The 14,851-nt window shown below is 42.4% G+C and overlaps 1 protein-coding gene across 5 annotated transcripts in view; it reads right to left on the minus strand.

Moving 5' to 3' along the window:
* rbm33a (RNA binding motif protein 33a) overlaps window positions 1-14,851 on the minus strand; it is a 48,687-nt gene that overhangs the window by 20,257 nt on the left and 13,579 nt on the right. For all 5 annotated transcript variants that reach the window (XM_080417167.1, XM_080417169.1, XM_080417168.1 and 2 more), the window contains exons 3-8: window positions 13,238-13,286; window positions 11,711-11,793; window positions 8,691-9,009; window positions 3,555-3,725; window positions 1,421-1,589; window positions 583-803 (exon numbers count right to left, since the gene is read on the minus strand). In XM_080417167.1, the coding sequence (XP_080273293.1) occupies window positions 583-803; window positions 1,421-1,589; window positions 3,555-3,725; window positions 8,691-9,009; window positions 11,711-11,793; window positions 13,238-13,286 (1,012 nt within the window). The remainder of the gene's footprint in view (window positions 1-582; window positions 804-1,420; window positions 1,590-3,554; window positions 3,726-8,690; window positions 9,010-11,710; window positions 11,794-13,237; window positions 13,287-14,851) is intronic.

Raw genomic sequence — 14,851 nt, forward strand, 5'->3', positions numbered from 1 at the left:
GCAAATTGAATTTGGTATAATGCTGCCTAAATGGAATACGGCCAAATGATTTGGTATAATCCATATATCAACAGTGATTAGGAGGTAAAGAGTGGTTTAACTGACTTTTTTCCATGAGCAAATGGCCATAGGTCGAGCTGAGAATCATAGTGAGAAAATACGTTGTATTTTTGATGCTTGACAGAAGGTATGAGGTAAACCCAGAGGAGAACCATTTCAAATCATCTTATCCACTGAAGCCGGTGCGCTCACTCCAGCTAATCTTTAAGAGCAGTGGCATTACGCCATGTAGCAAAACAATAGATTATCCCCTTAGCAGGTGTTCACGGCAGTCTGCCGTGGACAAATTGTCTTTCTTTTACATAATAGTTAGATCCACATAATAAGCAACCCACTGTAAGGAGCAATGATCACACAGGAGAGGCCAGTAGAAGATATAGAGTAGTCGTTCTTAAACATTTTCATGTCAAGGACATCTATACAAGCTTGCGAGCTTGTAGATCGGCTATTTTTAAATAGCCGATGTATATGAAGTAAAATGTAGAAATGAACCCACTGCAAGGACATAACTGGGTGATTTACCTGCATGCCCATGTTTCCCATCATTGGAAACCTCTGGTTATTCATTCTTCCTCGCCCGCCTCGGTCACCCCTGAAGTCTAGCATCCCGAACCCTGGGAAGCCTCCTCTGCCTCCTCTTCCTCCCCTGAATCCTCTCCCCCGGCCTCCGAAGCGGTCCTGTTTCCTCTGCCTCTCCTGCTCTTCAAATTGCATCAGGTCGGCCTTGGCCTGCTCTGAGAGCTCTGTCAATGAGAGAGAGAACAGGAGCATGAAGCACTCAACCATCAACCTTAGGTTGCCTGCAGGGCTATGGATAGAATGTGACACTCCTGAAATGATCAGCAGGGCAAGCAAAGCAGCATAGGTCTACTATAGTCTTAGGGAAGAAATAGAAGCACGAGAAAACAAAAAGAAAAAGAAATATCAGTGGCTTCAATTTAGGTGATTCTCTATGCCAGTGGTTCTCAACCTTTTCAGGCCGCAACCCCCAAAAAGAACCATATTTGAACTGGGGACCCCCCCGACATAATCATATTTGAACTGGGGACCCCCCACCCAGACAAGCACTTGGAATTGTAGGAGTTGAGGCATTACATTTAGTGTGACATGGTTGATCTACAAGCTCACAACGCCTCGTGTTGCGAGCTTGTAGATCTGCTATTTTCACAATGTTTGCCTCTTTCTGGTCTTAATTCATTTATTTTTCTTTCCCCCCTTTTTTTTTTTTTTTTTACATTTTTCAGTCATCTGGAGACCTCCCCCCCAAATCATGTGGCGGCCCCACTGGAGATCCCGACCCACAGGTTGAGAACCACTGCTCTATGCAAGAGACGTGATCCAACACAGAACTGAAAAGTACCCAGTGTTTCGGGGATGTTCCTCCTTTTCCCAGCTGCATCGGCCAGCCGCACGACAGTGCCATCCTTGCGCTCGGATTTGAACCTCAGTCGACCAGACTCTTCGTCCTCATCCTCCTCCTCGTCAGATTCCTCCTTCGCCTCTTCCTCTGGCTCAGCCTCATTCTCGACCTATAATAATGACACAGAAATGGTTCACAGAGATCCATTCCCAATTTCACCGTTTACCATTTGATTTGCCTTTGATAGACAATTGAATAGTTTTATTCAAAAATGAGTTAACCGATGACTCGCAGAGGGCAAATGGGGCTGGAAAAGAAACGGAAATTAAATCAAAAACACATTGTACTACAGTCTGGCGATACTCTGATTTCTAACTTCGATACAACACCTTGGAAAATATCAATATTCAATACCTTTCCCGATACAACCACAATATAATAATTAGAGGGCTGCATTATATTGCAATGAAGTGCAATTATGATATTATACTAACCCTAACCCAAGTTTATTGTTGTGTTAGCAGCACTACTCCGTAGCACCGTTTGCATAAGGGCTGGCTGGTATCCTTTGCCTTTCCTTATTCATTCACCTCAAATGTTAAAATGTGAAATACTTCCAAACAGCTCGCATGCCGTTATCTCTTTGTGTGAGGCGCCACTCCGGACAAAAGACAAGTCAAAACGCACGAGGGGAGTGGTTGAAAGAGGAAGCACCATTTGGATTGCCCTTTGTCCAGAATGGCCCCTCATATTTGTCAATCAAAACAGACCATGGAGGCTCCAGGCACATGTCATCTTTATCAAGCTAAAACCGCATAGAAACCCACAAACTACAACATGACAAGCCCCCGCTATATATTTTCAAGTGGAACAAACGGGATGGGTCAAGCGATGAGAGCTGAGAAAGCAGCAGTGTGAGTGAGAGGTGGGGCTGCTCCATGTGGACAACTCTGTTTGTGTTGTATGTTTGAGGGTAGCCTATGTGTGTTGCTGCCAGAGCAAGAAAAACTGCACGTTGTTTTTCTTGACTTTTGCCCAGCATATCTTGTTACATTATTGATACTTTTATTAAACAGTATTTGTTCTCACTCACATTGCCCAATAGCTGTATTGGAGAAGGTTGTGCGCTTAGGAAATGGTAGAATTTTAGAGAATGCAATCATCTGCATATTTAAGACATTGCAAGTGGAAACAGCGATGTTGAGCTTTATGTGAAACATAAAATGTTGAAACCCTGCCAATGAAACGGAGCCTGTGAATGGATTGTGATATAAGTTCAATCAAATAAAATGAACTGTTTGTAGCTCTATTGTGTAATTCAAACATGGTAAATCTGAAAGCTTTGTATGGCATTCAAGTTACAGTTGCAACAAGAGGTGTAAGTACAGACTTTGGCAAGAGACCTTAAAGCTAAGGTAAAAATCTCAAAACCTTTTAGCCCAATGGATCTCAAAGTGGGGTCGGGGGACCCCCAGGGGTCCTTGAGTGGAGTTCCCAGCAAAATGTGTTAATATAGCATAAAAAACGTTTACCACTCTATTTTAAGCTTCAGCTATTCAAAAACTGCCGATCTAAAAGCTCAAAACGAGACGCATTGTGAGCTTGTAGATTTTTGAAATAGTTTGAAAAATGTTTAATAATTCCCACCATTTTTAAGTAACACTAATCTTCTCTTATCGGGGTCCCTGGCACAAAATCTTTTCAGATCGGGGTCTGTGGCCAAATACAAATCAATTTGGGGGTCGTTGACAGGAAAAGGTTTGAGAACCACTGCTTCAGCCCACTGTTTCCCAAACAGTCGGTCGGGACCCAATTGTGGGTCGCGGGTAAATCTTTATGGGTCGCGAGTAAATATATTTTCTTTTTTCATTTCCTACATTTTGTTTTAAATTATTTAAAAAAATTTCAAAAATAATTTCATAAATATATACCCCAAAAATTTAAGAAATTCCATAAATCCGAAAACAAATGTTTATGAAGTAGTGAAAATAGCCGATCTGCAAGCTCACAACGCGTCGCATTGCGACACGTTGTGAGCTTGTAGATCTGCTATTTTCACTGGCTCAGGTCCCGGACAAACGTCTAATTTCTCTTTTGGGTCTGGAGCTAAAAGAACCATTGCTTTAGCCTCTACCTCTTCTGATTCCAGGAGCTGAGAACCCCCAGCATCCTCTTCCTCTTCTTGCTGCTGCTCCTCCTCTCCTCCTCCTCCCATCTGCCCCGCCTGGCCTCGGGGAAGCTCCTCCCGTTGGACTCCCCGCTCGTCTAGTGGCTCGTCAGCGTAGCTCGTTGCGTAAGCATCATCCTAACAACCATGAATGGAAATCCATTATTATTTGTTTTGCGCTAATTAACACATTCCCTGCCATTGAAGGCGATCTCCGTCATTTCAAATCTTGAAAGATTAGTCAGAATCAGAATGCTTAAAAAATGCTGGCAGAAGCTACAGCCTGTTTTAGAAAACCCCTGGCAGTGAATGTGTTAACAAGCACTGATCATTCACAACAATTGGTTGCACGGTGTGGTCTTCTAGTTCAACCCAGTGGCTCCACTATTCTTGTTTATCAAAATAAATGTAGTAATACAAATACAAGCATAAGGAATAGGATATCTAATGACATCCAATAGGGCTGTAGCCTGGCATGGCCAGACTAATATCACTGCGTAGATATTAGTCTGGAATCTCTGTGTGGAACCTGTATTTCAGAGGGGCAAATAAAAAAAATGCCTCTGGAGAAACACCCGCCCCATGTTTGCATTCTGGGCCCTGATTGGTCCCTCACAACTTCTGGAGGGAGAGAAATCCAATCTCTATTGAGAGGGGCCAGACCTAATCTGCCACGGGCATTTTTTTTTTGCAATAGCAGATTTGGCTGGGCAATTAACCGAAAATGTACCGAAACCATTATACCCAGCTTTAACACATTCCATGCCAGAGTTTAATCTCATAATGTACTCACCAGTGCCAGCGTTTTATTGTTGTTTTTTAGTTTTTTTCATGTCGCCACAGACCTCGCTAAATAAGTTAAAAGTGCGCGTTCATTTGGTTCTAAACACACAGCGGATCCGTGAGAAACGGACAGCGAAAACAGTTTCCAAATCCGTGCCGCCATCTTGAAGCTACAGCCGATCAGCTGTAAACAGTGATCAGCGAGGAGAAAAACAACAACCAGAGAAAATCGAGTTTTAAACAGGATCCCAGACAGGAAGCGGATACGATCGAAAAAACCGGAACCCGAATAATTCCGTTTCCGACCGGAAACCGGAAACGGAAATGGATCAAAAAAAATCGGAAAGTGCACCTGGGGCACTTAACATGGGAATCGGCGGTTCGCGTAGATCTACGCGACTGGCACGCTGCGGCTTTAAATAGGTTCGCGTAGATCTACGCGACTGGCATGCAATGTGTTAAAGGGACATTTCGCCGATTTTGCAACCAGATCTTATTTTAATTAAGTTTAGGACTCAAGAAACAAGATCCTGTATTTTTTTGTGTATAATCTGTGTTTTTAGATATCTAGTAATCTTCGAAGATATCGTGACGTTATTTACGTCACGACCATATGGTCTCATTCCTTTCCGCACTACATGTTGTCTCGACGCGTCTCAGTCAGACCAGCTCCAAATACAGCCCCAAGGGGTGTCCGTAACACTTTGTTGAAAAAAATAAATAATACAGCGTGGAGTGGCGGCGCTGGTAAACAAAAACCGTCGCGAAAGGCTAGGATCACAATATCAAGGATTCGACAGTGATGTCACTACTATGCGACACGGAAGTAGAACTGCATAAAGATACCAAGGATTTGTCAGTGATGTGACATCACTAACGAATCCTTGGACATATATGTAACTAGATGAACGTGTGCGAGGTACACGTTCTTCAGCTCTTCTGACTTCCAGTGTTGCCAGATATTGTGAGAGAAAAAAGCAACCAGGTCTATGAAAACAAGCCCAAAAGAAGATAACTAGGCCAAGAGCACTTTACCTAGACATGGGATATTATATATTTGAAAATTGCAGATCTACAAGCTCACAACGCTTCGCGACCCATTGTGAGCTTAATTACAAAAAAATCTTGAGGGGGAAAAAGTGCAAAATGTGGAATATTTTTGACACATATTTGTTAGGGGCTCCCTGGCACAAACTATAATTTCAGATGGGGGTCTGTGGAAAAATACATGAACATGTTTGAGAACCACTGGTTTAAACAACAATCAAAACATTTGGAAACAAGCCCAAATATCAACTACATTTTAGAAAGAAGCCGCTTATAATAAGCAGACATGGCAACACTGGCATGCTGTTTGTATGTTGTTGTTGGAGATCACACCCACATGCAACCTCCCCTCCCCACAAGGAGGGGCAGTGCACCAAAGCATTATGGTCATTGTAGTAATGCAGCAGTCCAGTCAAACACACAGATTTCATTATTTTTCTGGCCATAGGGTGCAAATTTTAAATTGTGCTAATGTTATCTACTACAAATACTATTACCATTGAGTGATTGCAGTTTCTTCCAGGGGTGAAATGCTCCTTTAACACATCCACCGCCAAGGGCTAATCTCATAATGTACTCACCAGTGCCAAGGTTTTATTGTTGTTTTTTGTTTTTTTCAGGTCGCCATAGGCCCCGTTAAAATCCTTTAGATTGCCCGATCCAATGTTTGTAAACAACGGGCACATGTCCTGGTGTCTACTCGTCGAGACCGCGTGTCAAACGGAGCCGCCATGTTTGAGTTCTGATCGTTTAAGTTAACATGGGAAATGCGAGGATGAAAAACTACATGTCCTGTACAGCTTTTACAGGGGTTTATGTGTACGACTTAGAATGGAGACAGACGGGAAACAAAAAACGTGATCGCACTTCCGGTCCGATCGGGTGGTGTTACACTGAAAATGGTCCCCCTAGAAAATTAAAAAAAAAAAAAAATTCGAAAAAAAGGAAAAAGCACCACAGCCCGTAGGCTACGGGATTGGCGCTTAACCGTTGGATTTAACGGCCCGTAGAACTACGGGCCCGGCGGTAAATGTGTTAATAGCTGTGAATATTTGCAGTCAAATAGTAATTTCAGAAAACTGTGTAAAACAAAAAGTGTATAAAATAATCGTTGATTAATTGTAAGCGAGGTAAACGTTTGAAATCGTCATGTCGCCAAGCCCTACTATGACATCCTATAGGAAATACTATGAGATATGGATGTATGAGTCAATACTGTTCAGGTTGCTTCAGCTACAATAAGTTGCCCATATGAATCTAATACATGTTGAAAAAGGCCTGCAGTTGGAAATTCAAACTTCTTCATGAGGAAAATAAACAAACAAACACTGGGAAAAAGAAAACATTGAAATGTTATGGATGGTGGGGATTTGGGAGGGCCACCACGGTGCCCCAACAACCCCCACCACCACCCAATCTGTGCATTACCATAACATTGGAAGCAAGGCTTCATTACCATTCCTGGCCGCATTTGAAATTCAATGAGATGTAAATGTTTGACATGATATACAGAAAAACATGGGAAGATAAAAAAAGAAAAGAAGGGATAACATGGGAAGATAAAAAAAACACCCCTCTCCGGTTCAATGATGGTGAAACTATCATCGACCGACTCTTTCACAAATCACTTTCATTGGCCCGTCTCTTTATGTTCATGACTCTGAGCCGGCAATGTCACACATACACACTCACACATTCTGGGAGATGACAAGTCAGTTTATGTTACTTCAAAATAAAAAAACAAAATAACCTGCCTGTTGTAGCCAATCTCCTTGCAAAACAAAAATCGTACTAATCTTGCTGTGCATCCTCCGTCTATGCCTGGCCACCAACAAGTTGAACCCAGTACACATCATGGCTTTTTTTCTTTGCAGAATACTGATAGGTGGTCACAGCTATCCCACAGTCATCCCTAAAGGGAAGATATTCTCAAGGATTCAACCAGATGTATTGAACAGTGCTTCTGCGCTGCAAGACAATACTCGATTTAGGAAACCGGCTGGAACACTGTGTTCTCTACCAAAGAAAAATAAATCCTCTCTGAACTGATGCTCGAGCAATTTGGATAGTGCAGTCACCAAGATCACCATTTTCCCTACTTCTTCAATTAACTGCCCATTCCTTGCATCCCTTTGACTAATACACAACTGGGATGTTTGACATGGTAATCAGTGAAACGCGCTGCACCACTCGATAACACAAGTTCATGGCTAAATGAGGTCGGGCTGTAGGTCAGATATGGTGTTTGGTGTTGCGCTCCATTAACCTGCCAGGCAACAACACATTAATGCAGAAAAAATACCCTTCTCAGCAAACGAGATGGATGGACAGACTGCCTCAAGGGGATGCAGACGCTTAATCCTTTAAACTGTTCCACGTATTACCTCTGAATGAATACCACAGCAAACACAAATGTTAAGCCCAGGCAGTTTAGTGACCTTGTAAACATAGTAATACACACAAGAATACAAATGTGCATCTGCACCTGCAGACAATTTCCCCCCCAAAAAAAATCCAAGATGAGCACAGAGTAGTACGATGCACTGCCAAGTAAGAAGGTCAACATCTTATCTTTGCATGCTAAAAAAGACTAATACATCTTTGTCAGGTGCCAAACACCATCACACCTTAGCAAATGGACCGTAACGGACATTTGCACATGGAACCGGCCTTATCTCTGATCCTGTTAGCGCAGGCTAAGAGGGAAGGGAAACGAATGAAAGGGAAACCTGCATCAATCATTAGAAAACCGTATGGGGTTGTCCTTAGGAAGGTCAATAATCTTTTCACCTATGTGAGACTTTATCAGATCCATTCTGAAGCCCCAGATAAAAGCCTCTCACATTAACCTCCGCCGAATGGCAGCGCATCTCCCCCACACAAAGCAGCCTCTTACTCCCACAAAGATACCGGGCCCAAGGTCACAATGGCCCGGGGATTTGGAGGAGACAGCGGAGCATTACCCCGCACCAAACAAGCTGTCAACGCAAAACTTTGTCAGCAAGATGGAGAAATTAACTGGCAGGAAGTGATAATGAATCTAATCCCGGTTTTGCCGCCGCAACACCACCATGCGTCTCCCGTGTCCCCCTGAATGGATTTCAATCCTCTACCATCCCTATGCCAAGACAGGAAAAGTGACATTATCTCTAGTATACAATAGAGTTGGACTGAAAAGGGAGAGGGAGGAAGTGGAGGTGGGTGTGTGTGTGTGTGTGTGTGTGTGTTTGCTTGTGCGTGCGTGCGTGTGAACGAGTGAGCGTGAAGACTCACTTGATATTCACTGTCCATGGGTTCAGTGATTTGGATGTCTAGCACTTCATCCTGATAGGCGTCATCATCTTGGGCCAGTTCTCCGCTGTAGTTCATTTGGTCTTCTTGCATCTCGCCGTCGCCAGCCTGGCTGTATTCCTCTGTGTACTCCTCTTCGCCCACCCCCTCTTGTAGGTAGCCCCCCTCCTGTGCATCCTCATAGCCATCCTCCGCTCCCAGGTTGACGATGTCATCCGCGTAGTCGCCTTCTCCCAGGTTGCCCTGCTGCTCGTAGGATGTGGCCATGTTCATCGTGGCGTTGAGGCTCACATCCTGGCCACTGAAAAGATGAAATTACGCACAAAAACAAACTTAGGTGAAACAAATAGGGTTGAGGTTTCTATATTTCTGTAATATAAGACTCACAAACAAGAGTGTCTTCCTGGAATTTATTTTGTTCACTTGCAAGGCAGGCACAAACTTCAACACGGTCTCAGGCTTAATGAGAGAAATGAGAAATGTCTCAGGGCTGTCAAATAAATTGAGCCTCGAATAATTGTACAAAAAAAAAGTGCAATAAATTGTAAAAGTATATATTCGATTGGTATGGTTTGGCTACCGTTAATGTTTTATAAGGTCAATTCAAAGTCTTTGGTACACCCTGCGCAGTCTATGTTGAGTCTGAAACACTTCCGCATGATAGTGATATCACTGCAGAGTCCTTGCATCTTTATTTTAGCCTTTTCAACCAGCCTTGGGTGTCCATGCTCACGCTACTTAGTCACGTGTCATAATTTAATGTCTGAAAACATTCAAATATAGCTATCAGAAGGTGTAACCCACGTAACATAATGCATCAATCACTCTGCAATTTTCCAAAGTCAGTTAAACTCAGAGTCATAAAATATACTTTTCTATGCAAAATATAACAATAAATATTAAATAACAGGGATTCAGACAAACCAGTTCAGTCTAGGTGCACTACTGAGACTGAATTGGTCAGCACCAACGCTGAACAGCAGAAAAATACACACAAACCACAATGGCATTATAATAATATAGTTGGGTTTTCCATCATATACATGACACCAACCCGTCACACACCCCCCCCCCCCCCACAGGAGTGTACACTGGTGATGATATTTGGTACAAATATTGCAGCCCCAGCGTGTGCAGGCACGTGCATCCCCCTCCAGTAGCATCTCTTAGACTGAAGTTTTTACTGCAGGAAACCCTGAATAATAATAATAATAATCAAATATAATCAAATATCTACAAATATTTAAGACTGTTGACAGCCCAATATGGTAATAAGCGCATAGTATGATGATAATTATTTGAATAGCCTCTGTCTCTGCTGTATCCAGCAAAAAAACCAAATTGTCTCTTATCTCCAGTGCTGACACTGGTGATATTGTCAGGGTTGTCTGGACAATACTCATAACATATTACACTGATAACCTTTACACTGCATAGTCCCGGCACAGCAGGCCATGTCTCTACCCTCCTTTTTTGCCTTTCTATTAGTACCCGGTACCAAGTTACTTGGAGTGACGTTTTTTTCACGCCCATCCTCTTTAGGTCCAACAGGGCTAACGTGTGAAGTTGCTGACTACTGATTGGTCAGATAGTTCTCACAAGCAACACAGACAGATCCATCCACGGACGATTCAGTCAATGGAAGCCAATGAGTCGCGTTGTTGTCGTTACAGCCACTCGAAATTAGCCTGGCATCGGCCAGACTGATAACGTGGATTCACTCTTACGTTCCTCCCCGGTATCAGTCAGAATTTACCGCATAATCAGCAAAATGGCGCATAATTATGCGGGGGTAACGTTTTTTCAAAAAGGCCGCATCGCATATTGCCGCATATTTCACACCTTTCCGCATATTTCGCAACTTCCCGCAATTTCACCGCATAAAAATTATTTTGATGCTTTTCACTGTTGTACAGACAGCAACACCCTGCCATGCATTTCTACGGTAAAGACGCGCTGGCAGAGCACCCTGGGCGCTTCAAGCAGACAATAGTTAAACTTTTGGAGAGGAGCGCCGGTCATTTGATTGTCTTGAATGGGTCCGACAACATGGTAATTTATGACCCACAACCATGAGAAGTTCATATTTACTTTGTGTCAGCTAAGTTATTTGTGCTAATAACGATCGAGCACAGCAACGGTTTATAGGTTTGACCGCTGCGGCCATCAATAAGTGAAGCGCTGCGAGGGAGCACTCTGGATATGACGTGTAGCCCCCTTCCTGACAACTGTGTCCACGGCCCCTTATGGTAGCACAGAGTAGACTGGAGGGCAGTTAACCACTTTAGAACGTACACACACACACACACACACGGCCGTGGACCCCCATATGAAAATGTTTTGTGCCAAGGACCCCCAGAAGAGAAGCTTTGTGTTCAAATACTTTCAAGATTTTTTTCCCCCCTTCAAATATAGCAGATTTACAAGCTCGCAGCGCGGCAGGAAGTGACACGCTGTGAGCTTATATATCTGCCATTATATATCTACCACCTTTTTAGCCAAGGTAAAACATTTAGCTGGGGACGGCCTGTAACCCCTCTCCAAGGACCCCTGGGGTCCCCAGACCCCACTTTGTGAACCACTGCTCTATACTTACTAGTAAAACTGACCCGAGTTGGCACTGCACTTGGTGTGCTGTCCCCTCCCCCCTCAACCCCAAATCTCTCGACCAAAATTGCAGATTTGTAGATCTGCTATTTGTGGTGAATGTTTACCCCAGAATAGGGATGCTAGGGCCCATTTCACACTCAATATTTATGCCAAATAAATTATCTAAAAGGTGGCCAATTTAGTCTCGGCGATGCGCCTGGACTAAATTGGTTTGACGAAATCCCTGATCCTGTTCTGGCCATGAGTAAGTCTGAAACCCTTCGTTCCATTTTTCAAGTGTTGTCAGCCAGAAATGCACAGAAAAGCAATAAAGGTTATGTCCAGGGTGCTGTCCACAATTTAAAAACTTTGTAAATTGAAACTGAAAATGTAACATGCTTAACATAGCTTACCTTATATTTTGATTATTTTGATCTTCGTCATCACTTTGTAGAAGGTCGTCGTTGAGCTCTTCATCCGACACTTCGGAGGGATTCTTAAAGAAAACAAAATGGGTGTTGTTCGGTGAGAGAATGAAGAATTCCAACAAAATGTCTTTAGTAGATTTATTTGATACTACAGATGACAATATTATGAAAAGATTATATTAATATTAAAATTAAAGAGTAATGGATTGAAATGAGAATAGCCAAAGTAATAAAAGAAAATGGACAGCGTCCGGTTGCCTCGGAAGGCAAGGGGAGTCTGACACCGATCCCAGGGTAGTATTTTGGCTAAGCAGTTCTCCTTTCCCAGTAAACACTAATGCAGATGGCTCCTTATCTTGCTCGTTTATGTTTCCAGCTAGGACACTCCATTCAGACATAATCATAACAATGTGTACTTATAATTGCAATAATTCAGAATCCAGTCATACAGTATAAAAGTAATACACAAATAGGAGGAGCAATGAACAAATAATAAGTTACAATAATTAACAGGAATATAAATAGAATTTCCATTACAGGTGTCAATAACGCACTAGCATAACATTTCTATGTGATTAATTTAATTGTTTGAGACAGATAAAATAAAGTGAGTGCATGTGTGTGTACTAGGGAAGGGGGTCAGAGGATCGCCTGTGACCCAGGAGAGGATGCTTTATTCCCATGTGGTGTAGGCAATCTGGCCAGGTCATGACAGTTCTTTTTTGTCCACAGCACTTCCTCCTGGTTCACATCAATAATTCCCCCTGTGGAGGAACCACCTGCCACCCACTCCCACTGTTCACTTCTATCACACAAATGTTACAACCATCCCTTAGTACACATATCCCTGCTTTGAATGGTTGCTTTATTCAATTCCTTCATTGGAGGAAATTAATGTGCTGGTTGCTGCTAAGTGCCTATTTTGTAGGGCTGTCCCCGACTGACTCAGATCTGATTAGGCAGTTCAATACAACGATTTGTGTTATATTAAAGTCTAAGACCTTCTGGTAAAATAGTACATTGGCTTGCATTTCAGTGCTTATGAGTCATATAAAAAAAAAAAAAAAAGCATTTAAAATAAATAACTGCAATACATGTAATTAACTCTGTGGATAGGAGTGTTTCATCAGAGTAGAGTTCTGTGAACCTCAACCAACATGCAATAAAACGACTCACTACTGCAACAAGTAAGAAAGAAAGTACTGTAGGTCAGAGTGGCTTATTGTCAGTATTGGCCAAGAATGAGGATGTCTATCCCCTTTTCAATGCGCTCGCATTTTCATTGAAAAGAAAAGGTAATCATTTGCATTTTTTCTTGAAAATACATTTGTTTTGGGACCTTCTCTTTATTTATTCCCACACCTGATTAAACAACTGACATGGAGAAAAAAGAAAAATAACAACCATCTGCTGAGGAGTCTTTGACTAATGATTCAAATCATTTACTTTCAGGGGGCAGCCCTACTATTTTGTTTAGCGAGGAAATTAGCGATGGATTTGATATCTTCTTACCTTTTTAACTGACAGCCAGTCCTCCTGCAGCAAATCGTCTTCAAGATCGCTAGAAGAACAGATAAGATAACAAATTAAAAAGGAAAATATCATCCATAATATAGGCAACAAACATATTAATTTAATATTAAATGTATCATGTGCATGTGACGCGAGGGCACATTCATCCTTGTTCTTGTAGATTAGAGCAAAAGACCCTCACACTAAATAGCTCCACTTAAAGGTATAGTAGGCAACATTAAGCCTATATTTGAAAAATACCTCTATATATATATATTTTGCATTTTTTCCCCTCTATCAGCCACTATATAATGATGCTGGGGTGTTTTCTTGCATTGAAAAACACTCCTCTTTCTGAAATCCGTATTTTCCCTTCTATTTGGGTTACACATCCGGGTATCCGGTGCGTAAATTCACGCACGCATGTGCGCATCCGTGCGCGTCCGTGTCCGTGTGAACTTTTTACTTTCGGTTTTAAAATGCTCTCAAACTTCTTTTTTTAGGCACATAATTTACTTTTCAAAAAGCGTTTGGATAGAATTTAGTTGTTTAACTTCATATATGTGGTCAATTTGTCATGAAAGAGCCTATTTAAAAATATAAATTCAGAGAACCGGCAGGGGCGGGCAGTTCCGCGAATTGTATCCGAAAAAAGTAACCTATATTCGGCATGGCCCGTTTAGAAGTCTGCTTACTCTATGGAAGTCCTCCGTGCGTCACCCCCTGCTGGATTTTTTTCCTTTGTTTATCTCTGAATCGCCTACAATCCCTTTAAGAGGACTTCCTCAAACTTCTGATTCCTGAAGAAAAGAGAAGTTCTGAAGAAGAGTCTGTGTTGCTAAAACGCCACTGTATTAAATAAAACCATTTTAATACAAGCCATTTGGTGTGCTGTTGATCTTTCTGCGTTAATCTACAATGTATTTTTTTGATCCAGCAGCCACTGTATCGGACACTGCATGTCTTTTGTTTACTATCGCATTATAGAATCAAGACACCACTTAATCATGCTGACCTGGTATTTATTGTTACGAGTACTACTTGTGACTGACACAAGAAGCTCCTACCCATCGATGTGTATAAGGAGGGTCTGGTGTGTGTTTAATGTATTTCTCCTATGAGCTCATGTAATAAAATGACTATCCTGCATCCTACAAATATTCAATTGTCTCCGTCTGAGTAGGGTTGGGATCTGGAACCGGAGGAGCCGGATCCAACATAGAGGAGGCGGAATCGGTAATATCGGTGGTTCTCAAAACATTTTAATTTCAAGGACCACCATAACTGAGAGTGTACAACAGAGTTACAGACCTAGCCTGATTATCAGACTGAAGCTGCGTGGAGCTTCAGTCTGAAATTGGCTCCAGTGTCAGGGATTACAAGGGGGAGGGGATTAGAAATTCCCTAAACCAATCCTAAGGGATCCCCACGCCCACCTCCACCTCTCATTGGACAACGCATTTTGTACCGGAGAAGTCCTAGGTTCACATTTACAACTCCAGACCAAGAGGCAGTCCACTCAGAGAGTGGGCGGGGTCTATGGTATGGAACCAGGCTATTACAGACCTGTATGTCTCAGAGTTACAGACCTCTAAGGGTCCATTTGGAACTCGT

The sequence above is a fragment of the Gymnoscopelus braueri genome (genome assembly GCF_963280865.1).
Source record: "Gymnoscopelus braueri genome assembly, chromosome: 21".
Lineage (NCBI taxonomy): Eukaryota > Metazoa > Chordata > Actinopteri > Myctophiformes > Myctophidae > Gymnoscopelus > Gymnoscopelus braueri.